This window comes from Protopterus annectens, chromosome 6.part0 (genome assembly GCF_019279795.1).
Source record: "Protopterus annectens isolate FY-2018-M chromosome 6.part0, PAN1.0, whole genome shotgun sequence".
In the NCBI taxonomy this organism is placed as follows: domain Eukaryota; kingdom Metazoa; phylum Chordata; order Ceratodontiformes; family Protopteridae; genus Protopterus; species Protopterus annectens.
The window spans coordinates 228804058-228823958 of record NC_056737.1 but is presented as its reverse complement, the minus strand read 5'-3'; the positions used below and the strand labels follow the sequence as shown (position 1 = coordinate 228823958).

Genomic DNA, 19901 nt, shown 5'->3' with positions numbered 1-19901 from the left:
AACACAGCACTCCCAGAGGCATACTTCTAGGTGGGTGACATCATCCGCAAAGGCAAAGATGCAGATAGGGAATGTTTAGAGAGTGAGCGGTCTGAAAGCATATTATCGTCCCAAGGTAGACGTACACAAACACGGCAGTGCTGTCATCGGGCCAACTAAATTTCTATGGAGCACAACATCACTAAATAGATACGGGATGCACCACAGACAGTACACCCTTTGAGAGAGCAACCAGTGTGTTCAATGTAGGCATCCATCGTGACATTGAAATTGGACATCTGGTGCCTGGATGACCACCATGGCTATACAGGATGTCAATGGCCATGCCCACACGCTTAGTATCACATGTGTGTTTGGAATGTACTGTGTGTCCATCTACACAATGGTGTACTGGGCATGCTCACACACTTAGCAGTTGCAAAGGGCCATCTTGCATGCACACAGAGTCTAATCATGGAAGGGCGCAGTGTGGATTGTACTGTGTGTCCATCTACACAACAGCATACTGGGCATGCTCACACACTTAGCAGTTGCAATGGGCCATCTTGCATGCACACGGAGTCTAATTGCAGAAGGGTGCAGTGTGGAATGTACTGTGTGTCCATCTACACAACGGTGTACTGGGCATGCTCACACACTTAGCAGTTGCAAAGGGCCATCTTGCATGCACACGGAGTCTAATCATGGAAGGGTGCTGTGTGGAATGTACTGTGTGTCCATCTACACAACGGCGTACTGGGCATGCTCACACACTTAGCATTTGCAAAGGGCCATCTTGCATGCACACGGACTCTAATCACGGAAGGGCGCAGTGTGGAATGTACTGTGTGTCCATCTACACAACGGTGTACTGGGCATGCTCACACACTTAGCATTTGCAAAGGGCCATCTTGCATGCACACGGACTCTAATCATGGAATGGCGCAGTGTGGAATGTACTGTGTGTCCATCTACACAACGGCGTACTGGGCATGCTCACACACTTAGCAGTTGCAAAGGGCAATCTTGCATGCAGATGGAGTGTACACACAGAAGGGCACAGTAAGGTATAACTGCCCTCACACACAGGGCGGTCACACATGCAGTGACCTGTACACACACAGCTGCCATCACAGCTGTCACAGGTGCAGGTCACACATGTACACACTGCAGTGTACACTGTAGCTGTCAAGTCAGCACCATGTCATTGGTGCAGCACTACACAGCCTTATGGTCCCACAACACCATGTGACACATGACCACTGGGCTGTACAGTGGTGTACACCAGCTGTGCAGAGTACACACATACCAACAGGGATCCAACAGGTGTTATGCATTGCAATGATACCAGTATACATGAATAGGTCGGCTCAAGACATACCATGGCCCTTACACAGCTGTGACACCTGACTGTTGCTGTACACCTACGCCTCACTCCTGCCAGGTGTTCCAGCACAGACAGCTCCCGCTCGCGGATTGCCATGCCTCGGTCAAGGATTCAGACCATTTCACCTAGTCGCCTATCCAGAACATTAGCAATCTGCTGTTGAGCATTTGCCAATGCCTGGATGTTGTCATTTAGGGTATGGATAGCAGCCCTCTGCAGCCTCTGCCCTTCTCTGTTCTGCCATTCAGCACGTGCCTGTGCCGCCATTACAGTCTGGAACATGCGTCTGGTGATACCAGCTGCTGCGCTCTGTCTTGCAGGTGCATGTCTGCCAGAGGTCCTCCTACGAGCAGCACCGGCCACATGCCTGTGTGGCACATCTGCAGTCATTACACTGACACCATGGTGTGTAGACACACCTTCTGTAGTTCCACGCCAACAGATGCTGCTTGTCCTTCCTCTATGGCCACCGGTGATGCGGTATGTGTTGGCAGCAGAACTGTGTGCGGGGAAGAGGGGGACATAGCTGGGATGGTAACCAATGGCACAGATTCAGCCCCTGACAACCCTACCTGTACCTCATGCATATGTTCATCACCGCTAGTATCTGTGGGGACACTAATATCAGATGGACCGTAGGAGGGTAACGTACCTACATCACCTGTGAATGCAAAGAAATACTGTAAAGTACAATAGACACAGACACACACACACACACACACAGACACACACACACACACACAGACACACACACACACAGACACACACACACACACACACACACACACACACACACACACACACACACACACACACACACACACACACAGACACACACAGACACGCACAGACACACAAACACAGACACACACAGACACACCATGCATGTGATTTGTCAGATGGCATGCAGCATGCCTGCGATACAGCAGAGGGCATGCAGCTCAGACATTAATAGTGTTAGTAAGCATATCTCCCTGGGGTGCACACTACAGCAAGCAGGTGTCATATCAGTAGCTATGCAGTTCACACAATCATGGTAGTATGCATGCATCCCCGTGATACACCATGTGGCCCAGAACAGGATAACAGTACACATGGCTGATGTGACCTTGACATGTAATCTGCTGACATGTGCATTAACATGCATACATGTTTGACACAATGGTGTCCTGACACATGTACAGCATCATAATGCGCTTCACATTGCAGTGTTGTGTGTATGCCCTACAGATAGAATGCATGTTTAGCAAATGTGCATGAGCATGGGAGGGTAGTGTGAGCAGTCTACATTGCTATACAGTGTGAAGTACAGCCACTGTGCCATTGCATGGCAACATGAGGCATGTATGTTGCAGTAGAATGCATAATATGTACACATTGCATAGCCATAACTGCAACACAGTCGTGATGTTCGACAGATCGTATATGGTAGACTTCAGTGACACCTCCAGTAGCTGTGCACAGGCTTTTAGGTTGTCCAGTGTACCACATCTGTATAATCGGTCAACTAAGGCTATAATTGGACCATGTGTGGACAATGTGCAACAGGGTGTATACACATCCCACGTACTGTGCGGCTACATGTCTCTGGCCATCCCCCATGGCCATGTGTGCACATGTGTTGGCCAATTGTGTGTGATGGGCATCTTCTCCACATGTCTGTGTGGTCCCATATGACATACACCCATACATGTCAGATATGTCACAATCCACAGGGCTATGCAGACAATGGGTTGTATGTTTGGTATGTGGGGTATAGGTCATGCGATAGTGTGACAATATTGCAGACAGAACACTACATGTCTGGGACATGTCAGGTGGCACATCACAATGTGTGCACCCAATGCAGGGGCATATGACACAATGGTGACACTTGTGGGCTGCCCATATCACAGCTCACTGTGTGGTACTGTGTGCGTACCACACATGTTGTTCCAATGCATACTACATATGCCTCCATTGTAGAACACCTCCACCATTGTATGCACAGCTGACCACACATGTCGCAATGACAAGTACTGTGGTTTCAAGTCTGCGTATCATTACGTTTGTATATATTGCACATGGGTGGCGTGTGTGAATGCATGGTGGTGCGACCTGCATATCGTGACTGGAACAAACATCAGGTGTGCAAGTGTTAACTGGCCACATGGCAAACAGATCTGCACTGTAACATGCCTGATACTGATGACAGTCTCACCTGCAACGGACCCATGTCTGTGCCGCATGCCAGAGGTACCTGTATAGGGGTGACACACCAGTATGAACATTATCCATGACTGTATGACAGCCACAGGTTGCACTGTGCATGTGAGCACATTCACCTGTGTAATAGCATATAGTATGCACATGTGTGCATACACAACATAGCATACTGTAGTATGCAGCATGTGTGTCCACATACCTGGCATATGTTGTTACTTTACATAATGTACAGTGACACATGCAACTACATGGGATATAATAGCCATATGTGCATTACTGACTTACCAGGCAACTCCAGGCTCATTGGTTGGGAGACACCCACCTCCACGATGGCAGCTAGTGTTTCTGGATGCTGTTCCCTGGGTGTCCCCAGACTAGCCAGTAGCTCCTCGGTGTGTGTGAGTGGGGGCTGGGTTGGTGGCCCACCACCTGTTTCACCTTGTTCCCTGGCGATTGCAGTGGCATTCTGTTTTGCATGTCATATCAGGTCCGTGCAGTGTCTGTGCACCTGCTGGTAGGTGTGGTTATGGCCACCCACATCGTTCACCCTCCTGCGTAGATCCTGCCACAGGTCATCCTGCTGCTGGGCATGCTGTGGCACATGGCTGAACAACAAGTCATAGTTGTCATGGAGCTGTGGGATGAGGACATCATCCTCCTGGCGGGTGTATGCTGGGAGGCGTGTACGGGGCATTATCTGTAAAACATAATGATGGTGACAGGTTACAGTTTCAGAGATGTACAGAGATACTGCTGCACATACATTTCTATGACATCTACTGCATCTGCACAGTTATCTTTGCAAAGCATCATGACACTGACATGACTGACGTGTTTGTGTCACACATGTCACACCCGTTATGCATTGGATATCATCACCATATATGTGTGTCACCTCATTACAGTGTTCATACTCCATGTAAATGCTGTCTTGCTGTTGGCATGTCTATCTGCCTGCACTTGTGTTCTTACCTATCTGCACATGCCTCGATATGTCCACGGTACTACTGTTGACCTGGATGCTGTGTATATGTCACATATCAACACAGACACAGCCATAATGGACTTGAGCAGTGACAATGCACACATACGCATGGACACCTGTACATGCATGTGTTTTGCCATATACATCTACATAGCACTGTACAACTGTTCAACATCCTGACATGGATCGCCTGTATTACACATGTGATAGACATGGGACAATGGATAGTCAGACAACATTTGCAGGGATGGTCATCAACCATAGCATGTGTGGGCACGGTTTCCACGCTGTTACAGACGGCCATTGTGCCACCGCAAGCTGCATCAGTGCCACATTACTGATCCAGTCAGTTGATAGTACATCTACCATGCGGCCATCACACCATGTATGACTGGGATGACATCTGCAGCTTTGATGGACAGGGTTGCATGGTATGGCGGGAGTATGTCACATATATGGCACAGGGATCTGTCCAGCCTGTGGCGATCCTAGTATTAGGATGGTGGCTGTCCATGACATATGTCATATAGATCAGGATATGGACATGTAGCATGTCCATCATCATGGTGTAGGAAATGTCCTTCTGCAAGGTAGACAGCATGCTGCATAGTGGAGGTGTGGATTGTGAAGGCTGGTATCGCACATCCATGCATAGCCATTACCCCTTACAGGTGGTATGTGATCCAATATTGGTCACCACAGTGCTGTATATGCCTGGCCAGTGATCTCCATGCTCATGGATGGCACCCTGACATGACATGGGTACCTCATATGACTACCTAAGGGGCCTGGAGATGTCACCATGTTGGGGGGTGTACTGCACAGCACCATCCCTTACACAGTGTCCATAATGTTGACCACAGCCTAGGTAGTAGTTTATGGGTACAGGGATGTTCACCTAGCGGTGACACTGCTGGGTATCATCGTTCAGACTGTGCACATATGTCACACACCTCACCCACACAGCCCATTCTGTATGTGGTTCACAACACTGACACAGCTAAACTGATAGGTCATGGCCATTCACAGCCTTACATACACAGGTGCCTAACATTTGTCTGTGTGGTATGGGCTACAATGAGGGTGGGGTATAGCACATTAACCCTGTTCTACTGTATCTGGCACTGATGTGCTGTGCAGATGTCACTCTTGCACCTTTTGTAGTTGTGAGTCTGTCAACAGGCCACTGGTGGAACACTCCTGTGACATGCAAAGGTATTTGTAATCAAATATCCGTGCTGTCTTGTACATCTGTACTGCTAACATCTACAGTGCTAATGGTTCATGGACATGCACACCATACTCAGCAGGGTTATAGTGCGGTGCCACCCTAAATGACTGTCATCACCACTTGTGGGTTGATATTATCCAACACCCTATCTGTATTGTATGGTCATGCTAGGCACTTGTTCAGAACATGTGAGCATGTCATGAGCTACTGATTACTATAGTGCCCATTCCACACCATTTCCCACAGGTACACTGGCTGTCCTACACTTCCCAGCTTGCTTAAGGTACGACAGCTGTTGTACACATGTAACGCACATATCCTGTGGGACATGGTTGTATATACAGGCATGTCCAACTGTCACATACCAGTGCTACTGCCTGTCTATATGAGGGATATGTCGTACATGTGGCAATAGAGCAATTGTCTCATGTACACATTCAATGCTCACCTCCCAACATACGGCACTACAGCCTGTGGGTGATGCATGTCTGCAGCCGTGCTGGGCCCATAGCTCTCAGGTGTACCTCATTACGGGAGCATTACCTCATTTGGGGTTCTAAAAGGTGCATGTTCCTCAAGGTTCCACATTGGAAGGGCCTATCACACATTCATTGTTGTACATAGTTTACCTGCTAGCCATGGCTAAATAGATGAGAATCACATTAATTCATTGGAATATCTGTTTTATACGTAAGACCAGCCTATTTTAGCCATCATATGCCCTTCCTAGTTGACGCTGTTAGTAAGCCAGTTGTAAGTGTTCCACGTTTCGCCCATTTGTCACATGGTATGAGGGCTAATGTTCCTCATTTTGGGGACAGGAGGCTGACAGCTATGGCTGGGGGTAATGCTGTCGCCAACGCTGACTGCACCTGACAGTCATTTGGGGATGTGTAACATTCAAAACACACCCCACCCATCACATAGTCTCACATGATCTACACCACTGGCCACACCTACGAGGACAACCTGTGCAGTACGTCTCCATACTCACTGTAGGCACCAGAGGTAGCCCCCATCATGGAAGACAACATCACCAGCTTATAGCCCACAGACTCATGTGTGCCCACCACATACAGCCAATAGTGAGTTATAACATTCACAACACACCAGTCATAGCTGACTCTGTAGGGTGTCACACTGCAGTTCCACACAGCAGGCTACACAAGGCGTTAGTCGCTTACATCTTGCTGTCGGGTAACTGCTTCTGCAACATAACCTATGCACCCATGCCACACCACACCAGGTACGATATATCTGTCATTCGCCATGTTAGTGTGACCGCCCTGTGATGCCACTTCACAGACTATGTGTGCAGGGACATGCAATAGCTCACAAGTCTTATAGCCCTGAGGGTATGGGCCTAGCCCTGGGGAGCATTTTGCATTTGTCCGGACACGATACCACTGTACAATGACCGACTGTGTCACTTTAACAGTTGCCTATGCTCTTATTGTCATTCCACAGGCATGTTGTATCTGTCCGCTATGACTGTCATGGTCAAACACAATGCTGGGGCACAGATGACTTGCACCTGTCGGCCCTGGGAGTACAGCTCACATGTAAGGCTCTTGCTGCTTCTATACTGCCTGTCTTGCACAGTTTCCAATAACTGTCACCGGCAGGGCGGTAACTGGCATGCGCGACATGGGGTCATGTGACACATTGCTTGCATCTTCCTCTGTGACGCACGCAGGCAAGGCACACCTTATAATGCACCACTCAAACATCTCTGCAGTGACTGGGACCTGCCTCTAGGCTCTGCAGAGCACACCTGCAATGACTGGTTATCGATAGACCATACCTTTTAGGCACATACCTGGACCGGCACACCCACAGCTGAGGCGTTCCCATATCCCAATATGTTTTGCACACATCCTGGCAAGTTGCTTAGCACGATGCATCAGAGGTGCTCCACGTGCAACTAACTGTGTCCAGGACCGCTATACACATTGTAACAAGTGACAGAGTCAACATCATACCCCACGGGTAACATACCTTCTATGGTGGTATAGTGGACAGTGGGCCTCAGCTACTACTGATGTGTGACTGACACTACCCCACACTTCACTGGGATAGCCACTCATGTACTGACACATCCATGAGTCATACCATCCACTCTGCTGGATCAACCCATACACACCACCTCCAAGACCTACATTACCCTTGGCATGAACACTACCACCATGTGACTGGTGTTACACACCTGGGGTTATTCCCTCATTGGTGGATTCCGAACATATGCTAATCTACCTTGTTAGCCACATCCCGGCAACACACTCATCACAGCATACACAGTACATGTGTACTACAACACCTACTACAGACATCTGCTGACAGCGGTTGTTAACATTATGACACCCGTGCAGATGGACAATGCACATACAAATGCTGACACATACCCCAGTGCACTTAATTAGCATGTACACAACTGCATGGATCATGCTATTCCACACAGAGCCATGATGGTACACACCAGATAACAGACGCCACTCTGGTGGTCATGTTCCACGGACATATGATGTACAACAACAGGTGTAGGCTGTTGCACAGTGGTGTACATTCCCATGTGTGGGGTGGCTCACTGGTCAGCCGTGGTGGGGCCACAGGGTCCCTCATCACATACTCCAAGACTAGCTATGTAAACATGACTGCCACACATTCCGAGGTGTACCACCAGGCATTATGGTGGTATGTCAGTATTCGATGGCAACACCCACATCTGCTGTCACATACAACAGTCACTCAGGAACATTGCAGACCCAGGTATTGTTGGCAACATGCTGGAGGATGGATTCAATGCTGACAGTACACCCTCTCACTCACCACAGGGCCGCAATCCATACATGAACATTGTGGTGTCCCTGTGGTCACACCTACACAGTACTGACCTACACTCTATATGTCCTGGGACACTGGCCCCATGTCACCTTCCAACGTCCCAGGCTGTGATGTCCACCAACCTCTGAATTACATGTCTCCCCACTAGGCCACCATATTCAGTAATAGCCTTGTTTCAGACATTGTAGATCCTGAATGACACACAGCAGCATTTATCACACTACACACAGGTGGCACCGCATTGCATGAGTGGGACTATAGTCCTACACACCTGACTGGACTGTTCTGCATGGCTATGGGGCACATCATCAAGGACGTCATTCTCAGAGACATTGTTGGGCTCCCGTCCTCTGCTGCCACCCAGGCTGGGCTTGTTAAGGCCAGAGCATGGCCCCTACACATGGTGGACTCCTTTCATACAGTTACCAGGGCAGTTGCTGATGGTACGGGAGTCCACACATCCTACATTGTCCTCTCATTGCCTTTCAGCACCATTCCTCATTCTGGTATTGACAACATACACATCCACCTGCACATCGTACCCTGTGTCTCAGGATGTTATGCTATGTGGCTCATGGACAGGACACACAGTGAGGCCACCATACCGTAGTACCTACTATATGTCAGGTACATTTGGCATACCACGTTCCTCAGTCATAGGGCCCCTCATGTTCAGTATATGCTTCCCTGCAGAACAGGCTGGCACAGGGGACTTTCCCTGCCTAGCTTTCAAACCCCTACATACCAAGTGCCATGATTGCTCCACCAGCTGATACTGACTCCAACCATACGGGTGTCGCTGTGACAGATACATAATATGACTATCATGGCATCAAGCTGCATGACACAAGGTGCATGCACATCACCTTTGCATTACACCATTCACCCACTGACTATCACATGGATGGTAGTCCCCTACATACATATCACATTGTACATGTTTGCAGTACACACATATGTCGCACCCACTCCTGTGGTTACTGTATTGCCACTGTGGCATGGATATCCTCCTATGTGGCCACACCTATCTGTACTGGGTGTGTAACTGGTACATAGGCACCCATTGTACCTCTGAACTCAAGACATCTACACACATTCAAGGGTACACCACCCCATTTAGGGTGTACCTTACACAACAGCTACAGCTTTACATGCCACAACATTAACACGCCATGACATTTACTGAGCTCCGACAGTTTAAATATGCGGCTGCACTACGGACACCACATCTGTACACATTTGCATACTACATACTCAGGGGTGACCTCTGCTGATCAGACAGGGCCCATGTCCACAACATTATTGATGGATATACTCCTCATACGCAACATAAGCAGAGGCCACTGTGAGCAACATGCTCATGGATATGTGCACACATGCCACAATGAGTGGGATGTGCTTCTGGGTTACATTCCCAAACCGGACACTCATCATGCTGTGGAACATAAGTCCTATGTACATCACGCAGGGACACTCAGTAGCACTGTTCATGTGATACCTCCCTTGGTGGTTGGGAGACACATGTAGGGCTGGGATCACTGCAGTGGCTGTACTCTGCAGTGGTGCAGGTGACATCTGGCTCTGCTCTTCACAGGTCACTACCCTGGAGAGGTGCCACTAGTGTGAACACTGTAGTTGTGCTTACACATGGCATTGCCAGACTGCATAGTACTCCACTATGCACCTGTGCAGCTATTACATGTCCTTTGTGCATGGTTACTTGGTAGCCCTTCTATTTAGATTAGCTATCATGCTATTACTATGTCCCATACCTACAGGCCATATGTATCCTGTTATTGTACATACCAATAGACGATACCTGTGGTATGCATGATATGCCTGTTATGCTGTGTAGAATATCTGTCATATCTACCTATAATACTATACATTACACATATTTCACATAGTATCCCATAATGCAAAGTATACTTGCTCAGCGGGACCACCTTACATATGTCATTAACGTTATATGCCCATACACATGCGTGCTGTGACAGTATATCAACATATACTATCCCCTGCTATGGCACGTCCTTGTTGGACATACCCTACCACTGACGGCGGGTTGTATGGCATTGTTCTGTTTAATGGCCTCATGTAGCATCCCTTGTGGTGTCTGTGCTGTGTACCTTGTGTCCCACTGCTGGACGCACAGATTCTACAAGCATTAGTATGCTCAGCAAGACATCACTACATAAATACCTTTCCCCACTTTATGCATTGCGGACACGTTTAATTAATGCAAACCAGGCTATACATACAGTAAAACTAATTAATACAGATCATGCTATACATAACCTTACATATCGGGCGTTCTACATACCTTGTTGTCCTTACGGCGTTTAGTTTCTATCTCTCTCACAGTGTTTCAACTGTTATTCGGTATGAGCATACAGTTTGAATGTCTGGCAAGTCATCCTTATATACATCGATACCTGAAACATGTGGATTCTTCCCACCAATTGGTGTTCCTGAGTGACTAATTACTTGCATATCAGCTGTGCAGCTACTCCATTCATCAATTATGCGGCGACAGTGGGGTATAATTGGATTCTCCACTTGGGCGTTGCCTATTTGCCCTACCTTCAGGGAGACGGTCTGTATTGTGTTTTGTTATGTGTAACTGCAACTGCTATGCATGGAGACAAGTATAGTTTGGATTCATGTCCCCCGTGGATTGTGTGTGACAGGTAGAGTATTTGGTTCAACATGTGGGTGTACCTGTCATCCCGATGTCTGATAACGGAGTATTGCAATCAAAACCTGTAACATGGCTGTTTGTTCCATTATACAACGCCTGCAATTTTGCATGTCGCCTTTAATTGTGTCTCTCACATGGTATGTTGAGGGTTCTGCAGATGTAATTGACTGACTGGATGTTTGTGCTGCTATTAAAGTTTGCTTTAGTTTCTAGTGTGGGGGATGTCGGTGGTTGTACGTAACATATGCAGTTTGTGGGCCTTGTGTTTCTACATAATCCATATATATGTGTGTGGGCTCCGTCCCTAATTAGAAAGCTAACAGTTAGTACACAGGTAGCACATACTTTTTATCCTCGCTACATACCTATTGTTGTGTGACTTTGGCTACTTATCATATTGCATGTTACATTTAAGTTTCTTACATACAGGCATAACTATTAAATACGACTGTTACATTATATATGGGACATATTTATGTTCTATCATCTCAGACATTTGCCCTTTGTACTGTTTTATGTCAGGACACACTTGCCCAGGGTGGGGCTGTCCCTCCTACTGTGGTACAGGTAGTAACCGTATGCCTACGGCTAGCTATACCCACACCTACCATACTGATCTGCCTCTGACTTGGCATCAACATACACATGTTGCGGACACACACACACATTACAGTCACACAGAAATGCACACGGCACCCTCAACGCACACTTACACAGACTACGGCACTCACAGACACAGTTGAACACAGTACCTACGTGGACCGCGACACCGGCAGCGGTGACAAACTGTCCCTTCATATCATCATACTATTACTCACGGATGTACTGTTCTGGTACTGTGTTCTATCGGTCTTTCAGCCTCGTGGTTACGCATGTCGCTATGTTACACATTCCATGGTTGGGGTATCCTATTTATTTGTACCTCCAAGATGTTATGAATGTCGTTGAACTATCTATTATATTTGCAGATATCGCTGAATCCATCTATATCACCATATATCCCTCTATTGCCCTTTCTATCTGTATTATATATATGCATATGTGTACATATATATATATATATCTATATATATATCGATATATATACATATATATATATATATATATATATATATATATATATCTATATATAGATATATATATATATATATATATATATATATATATATATATATATATATATATATATATATATATATATATATATATATCTGGCGGGGAACGTGACAGGCACACAGCACCACCATATGCTGTAAGACTCATGTACTGTTCAGGTGTTGGCATTCCGTGTTCCACTGGCTGTTGTGTTTACAATGTTTGAGGGCTGCCTATGTAGGAGTCACACATTGGGCCACCTATACATTACAATTTACAGGTGGTCATGTTTGTGTGCCATCCATTTTACTGTGTGTGCAGGTGGAGAGGTGTCAGTCTGTAGGGGCCTACACGGTCAGATTATGTGCTATACGTTCCCTCTTTGCCAAGGCGTAGGCATATTGGGCACGCCTCCATCTGCCTACTGGGGCTGGCACAGTGTGTTCATGGTCTGAATCCCTCTGTGCCTGTTCTGGCCTTGGCAATTGCGGTGGGCTATGAGGGCCTTCACCATTTTGTCCCTGATGCAGCTGCTTCCGCAGGATCATATTATGTAGCATGGCACATACTATGACGATGTGGGCACACGTGCCTGGAGAGTACTGCAAGGCTCCACCAGATGTATCCAAGCACCGGAACCGTGATTTCAGCATCCCGAACACACGCTCTATGATGATTCTGGTTTGTGCGTGTGCCTCATTATGGCGTTCTTGCATGGGTGTGTGTGCATTTCTGATGGGAGTCGTCATCCACGGCTCCAGTGCATAGCCAGCATCCCCCACGAGATGGCCATGTGGGATGTCCCCCCTGACAAATACCTGATACAGCTGTGAGGCATGCCAGATATGGGAGTCATGGTAGCTTCCAGGGCTGCCAGCACACACATCCATGATAATGCCCTGGGCATTGCACATGACCTGGCAGTTGATGGAGTGGAATCCCTTGCAGTTTACGTAGTGCCTACCCTGCTCACTGGGTGGTGACTTGATTTGTATGTGCGTGCAGTCTATCGCACCCAGTATCTCCGGGTATTGTGCCACACGGTGGAAGTGGCACATATTGCTGGCCAACTCCTCCTGAGTTCTGGGGAAGTATATCTGCTCATTGGCATGTGGTAACATGGCATCCAGGAACTGGTGTAGTACCCTGGATGCTGATGCCTGTGAGATACCCATTATATCTCCAGTTGGCCTTTGAAAGGTACCTGTGGCCAGTATTCGCAGGCTTACACATACCTTCGTGTCCACTGGTATGAGTTCCCCTCTGTTGTTTCTGGTTCTCAGGCGTGGCCGGCACAGCTCCACTATTTGCTGTAAGATGTCCCTGTCCACCCTGTAACGCTCTACTATCTCCAGGTCATGTAGCCCCTGGTAGGTTACCCTTGGCCTGAAAACTCTCCTTCTCTTCCGAGGCCTGCGGTGGTTGTTGGCATCATCCTCCACAACACCGTCAGTCTCTAACACATGCTGATGAATCACAGCTATGGCAGCTCCCAACATGTACATTTTAAAAGTTCCCCATGTGTTTACACCTATGGTGCGGTGTTTGGGAATACACAGGTGTGTGTTGGGTGCTTTCACACTTTATACTATTGTGCTGTGAACACCGATGATGTCATAGGGTGTGTATGTACGTTCATAGCTACAGGTTATGTTATGTGTTTTACTGCCGGAACTACTATTGTGGTGCCTTTGGTGTTGAATTACATTTGCCTGCTGTGGATTACCTCTTGACCTTCCCTTTACATTTCTGCACGTTGCACCTACCATTTTCTGGCGTGCATCCTGCAGCCTACTTTCATTTGTACTTTCCTGGACCTGGCGTATCTTACGTTATGTGTGCTACTGCTGGTCTGCTGTCGGTTTGCTTTGCTCTGCTGTGTCAGGTCTCCTATCTTTGCAATCCAATACCTCCCCTCCTTTCTTTGCATTCACATGCCTCCCCTATCCTGTTTTGCAGGTTTCTGCAAGCGGACTTGTCAGCTGCCGTCGATTGGCCTTCATGGGTTGATTGGTGTTGATTGCTCATTAGTACTCCAATTACCCTACTTCCGCATTTCCTTCTTTTCTTCCCCTGACCTTCCTGTTTCTGCTATTGTTTGCAGTGCGTGCGTCCAATTACTGGGTTTCAGGCACATTTTCATCCTCGTACACATGCGCTTTTGGCCACCATGTGTGCTCTCAGCTAAACGATTCCTCCCCACCCCTATCCTGCAGCTTTGCTTAGCAATGGACAGGCCAGATTTGCAATGCTCCAATGTGCTTAGTGCTACGGTGGCACACCCCTCTGCTGATGTCATGTATCTCCTCTGAGCCACTCCTCGGTGTTATACCACTGCGCCGTATGGTACAACCTTCCTCTGGCGGGACATTTGCGATTCAGTATTATCTGCCTCATTTGCATGGCATTGACTACTAATTCATAGTTACCGCGCCGAACACTATTGCCAGCCCTTAGCAACCCTTGCACCTTGGTTGTGGTGTTCCATGCCTACCATTGTGTATTATGCTGTAAACCTGATTTCTATTACGTTGCAATTTTATGACATTTTTATATTATTTCTTTATGTTACAGCTTCCGCACACATGCCCTGTGGTTCTGCTGTGCGTTACTGTGGACATGACATTAAATGTTGTTATTTACATGTTGTGCATCTTTTCTTATGCCATTGGCTGTGTATTTCGCCATTGGCATATGTTAACGTTGTGATACCTGGGTCTGGCCCTCTTCCATAGCTCCGATGTTCTGTTTGGGAAAATGTAAACCGTGTTTTTTTGGTTTACATTTCCGTGGGCTTACGCTACGCCTGCACCACTTCATGAATCGCTATATGCCTTCATTTGCATGGTGCAACGCTGCACATGGGGTGATTTGCATACCTACGCCGGGGGCTGTGCAGATCTGGCGTACGCCGGTAGTGCACGTGGAATTGGATCGTACCTGAATCCCTAGGCGACCATATTTGGCGTTATAATGCCTATGCTATGCGTGCGCCTGGCGCAAGCTTCATGAATCCCGGGGTTGGTGTAATTAACTTTAGGCATCTTATTACACTTGTTAACTAACACTTCTACATCACCTAACAGTGGAGAAAACAACCCAGCAGCCCTTTTTCTATTTACTTCCTTAAAAATGCTGGAAATAAACTCAGTTGGATAACCCCTTCTTACCAACATGGATCTTAGTTTGTCACTTTCCTGATGAAACACATCTAAACTGGAAATCATATGACTCAATCTTACCAGTTCCTCTTAACCAGAGATCTTTTTGATGGTGGGGATGGCAATTGCAAAAATGAAGAAGGCTATTTGAATATGTTGGTTTTCAGTATATATTAGAAGTAAATTTCTTCCCATCCCTATCCTTTGTAATGTCAACATGTAAACAGTTGATGGAGTCCATGGAATATTTAAATGTAAACCTTTAAAAAAATCTGTTGTACTATTGATAAATGAAAAAAAATCCATAGCTTCTCTTCAGTGTCTTTCCAGAATAAAATCAAGTCATCCAGGTAATGGCCATATAGTGCCATAGAATGCTGGTACCCTGACTGGAAAACAAATCTATGCTCCCAATGAGCCATAATTATATTTACAAATATAGAGGGCACAGGTTGCACCCATGACTGCACTTGTTCTCTGCTTGTAAATCATACCGTTTAATTGTTGTCCAGAATCAGCTCAGTGAAATTCCATAGCACATAAATCAACTTAGTATCCAATGTAGTACCTTAATTTAAATATTCAAAGAAACACTCCAACTCCAAATCATGGGGGATAACAGAAAACAAATCTTTAAAATCCAAAGTGACAAAAATTAACTCATCTGTGTATAAATCATATCTAATACCCTTGTTTTAATTGTCATTGCTCTCTTGGTCTTTGCTTGTTACTTATTGTAGAAACAGAGTCATGTAATTAATTCTTTACCAGGGCATGGAAGGCAAAACTCACCACATGGGAGAGCAAGGGGGCTTACAAGCATGTTATTTTTTGAGTTATTTAAAGTTGCATGAATACCTTATTAACCTGAGCATGTGCATCATCATCATCATCATCAACAACAACCCCCTTTTTCCCATTTTCTACAGGGTGCCAGGGTATCGTGTTAACTGTTACGATTTCTCTCAATGCAGTGCCACGCCCCTGCCCTCTTTGACAATAACACCTGACTGTCTCACATCCTCTCTCACATAACCCATCCACCTCTATGCTGGATGCCCTCATTTCCTCTTACCTTCTACCTGTCTGTCCTTAATCTTCTTCACCTGATTGTCTTCTGCTTTTCTGCATATATGTCTGAACCACCATAATCTGTTCTCTTTGATTATTTCTGCAATTGGAGTTACTTTGGCATCAGGTCTTATGTTTTCATTTCTTTGTCTGTCCCATAGTGTGCACCCTACCACCCTTCTTAGGCACTTCATTTCCATCACCTCTAGCTTCCTCATCTGCTCTGCCTTTATTGCCCAGGTTTTTGTACCATACAGTGGTACTGGTCACGCCACTATTTTCTACACCTTACTTTTCAGCTTCTTTGGCATTCTTCTGTCATACACTATCCCTGACATTCTGTGCCAAATGGCTACAGCCCCTCTGATTCTACCTTTGACCTCTTCATTCAGACTTCCCTTCTCCTCAACCACCCCTCCCTGATACTTGAACTGTTAACCTGTTCCATTATCTTCCATTCCATCTGAGTTCTCAGAGTCTTCTGCTTTCCCCAATTTGCTGCCATAAGTACTGTCTTATCTGTGCTTACTTGCATGCCATGTGCCTTCAGTTATGCATTCCATTCCCCTATCCTTTACTGAAGTTCTTCCTCAAAGTCTGCCTGTAATGCCACACCATCTGCATACAGCAACTTTGTTGATCTGTTCCCTTTGACCTGTTTGCTAATGTAGCCCATCACCAGTTTGAACAGCAGTGGGCTCAGAGCTGAACCTTGGTGAACACCCACTCCCACTGAGAACCCTTTCTGAGATTGAACAATGTGCGTACTTGAGTCATTGGGTCCTTGTACATAGCCTGCACTTATTCTACTAGTGTTTCTGGGACACCAAAACATAAGAGTACTGCCCAAATAAGCTTTCTTGGGACTTTGCTTTATGCTTTCTCCAAGTCTAAGAATGCCCAATTGGACTCTTCTTCGCAACTATCTGCCTCACTGCAAATACCTGATCTGAATCTGAACTGCTCATCTCCCATCTTACTTTCTACTACTCTGCACATTTGTTTATCAATCATCCTCTATAGAATGTTCATGCAGTGTTATAAAAGTTTTATTCTTCGGTACTGCCCACAGTTTTGGAGGGCCCCTTTGTTCTTGTACACTGGTATGAGTATGCTTTTTCTCCAGTCATCTAGGATACACCTTTCTCTCCACACTGCTCTCAGTACCCTCAGGAGACATTTCTCCCCTATCTCACCCAGCATGTAGGTGATTCGGTCATGTTGTCTGAGCATGTGCATAGCACATACACACACACACACACACACACACACACATATATATATATATATATATATATATATATATATATATATATATATATATATATATACATAGAATCATGTGATCCTGGTAAAGAAACTAAAGAAAGTGAAGGGTAATTTAGTAAGTAAAATATGACTCTTGCCTTGCTGTGCTACATAGAGGAAGGTTGTATTTTCAAGAAGTGAGTTTTTTCTCCTGGTTATGAGACAGAGTTTATATGAGCTGAATGTTTTGAGATTAGTACCCAGACATGATTTTAAAATCAGAAGTAAAAAAAATATTTTCACATGGCAAATTACTGTATGAAGGCAATTAAAAGGGCAACGAGTTTAGGATTTTTATGGTAGATCCTTGAAGGCCATATACAAAAGATGGATTATGATCATACCTCTCAACTTCTTAGAGCAAGAAATCTGGACAAAGCCATAAATAAAAGTGGGACAAAAGCCCAGAAATAGGGACAATTTTTAAATATTGCTCTTACAAGCTTAGAATAACAGGTTTTGCATTAGCTATTGTCTGCTATTATTTTCTAATTTTGGTCTTTAATGCTTTGACATTAATTTGCAGGAAAACCACAATTTTATGCAAAATGGACCAAAAATATGAGGCAAAAATCTGGACATTCTGGAAAAATCTGTACAGTTAAGAGATATGATTTTTGATGCCTAGAACACAGTTCTGGGCATAATCCACACTATCTGCATTACTCTCAATCAAAATTTTAGGAGCAATAATGATATTATTTTGCTGCAAGCAGCATTTTCATTCGATTGAAATTGGCCAGATTAATATACAAGTGCCAATGATTATTTTTGTTCTTAAAGAACAATTACTTTTCAATTATCCAATTTATTTCAGCAATATTTTGCTGAGGATGTCCTTGCACATGCATGTGTTTTTTTTAAGTTCTTAATATGTTTTTAAAAATCATCCATAACAAAGCTTATCTGTAGAGAACTCATTCTCAGTTGCATACTTTTAAAATGAGCATTATTACATTTTCTTTATTAGAGAGACAAAGAGAAAAAAAAAGAATCTAGATCGGAAGAAAGAAAGGAAACAGGTGTTAACTCCAGAGGAATTAAATATCTACATGTATTTATAAATGTACTAAACACAGTGATTTGTGTAAGATGTATCAGATAATAGAGGGTTCAAACCAGTTAGTCCCACTAGGCCAGTAGCGTATTTAGAGGGGATACCCAAAGTGGTGGTTATACTATTTTAGTAAATTTGGCTAGGGCATCAGGGAACCTCTCCTACTTATCATTGTTGCTAGTAGGACCCATTTTGCATGAGCACTTATAGTTTCCATTGCAGGCATGGAGGCAGCCTGGAGAAACAGGTAGGCAAATGGACAAAGAAGAAGATAATGGATTGGTGAAAGACATGAAGGAGAAAGCTAATATAGATACCGGAGATTGCATGCAGGATTCTGAGGAGCTGTTTCAAAGAAATCTGTTTGATGGAGATGAGTCACTAAATGGTGGCTGTATAATTACAACCCACTAGTTTGGAGGGTTGTGGGATGATTTAGTTAAAGAAATGGTGATGCAGAATGAGCCAGAAAATGACGAAGACAGTTACTGGGGGGACATTATGGAAAAAATACAAAAGGAAGATGCAAAGACAATCCCGAAGAATAGTGGTGAGATGGAAAAGAAAACATGCAGAGAAAGCAAAAGAAGGCAGAAGGGGAGCAGCAGAAAAGAAAGAGGCAAACAAATTAAAAAAAAGGGAAGTACATGATAAGGATTCAAAGTAAAGAAGATAAAGAAAGGGACAGGTATGAAGTGCTTCCTCCTTAACCTGTTCTGCATCCAAAAATGTCTTTGATCCTCCAGGAAAGATATTCAGAAGACAGCACGAATCAGTTGCTTAAATCTTACACCTGTCTGTCGATGTTCCCTGATTGCTGGGATAAACTTGCTTCTCTTCTGCCTGGTGTATAGTGAATAATCATTTTCCTCAAGCACTC

General features: G+C 45.4%; 1 protein-coding gene across 1 annotated transcript in view; it reads left to right on the top strand.

The window, feature by feature from the left end:
• The window catches only part of LOC122803815 (extracellular calcium-sensing receptor-like), a 233528-nt gene extending 214093 nt beyond the window's left edge, over positions 1 to 19435 (top strand). The window contains exon 9 of the mRNA XM_044073501.1: positions 19244 to 19435. Coding sequence (XP_043929436.1) covers positions 19244 to 19435 — 192 coding nt within the window. The remainder of the gene's footprint in view (positions 1 to 19243) is intronic.
• Positions 19436 to 19901: the final 466 nt, after the last annotated feature.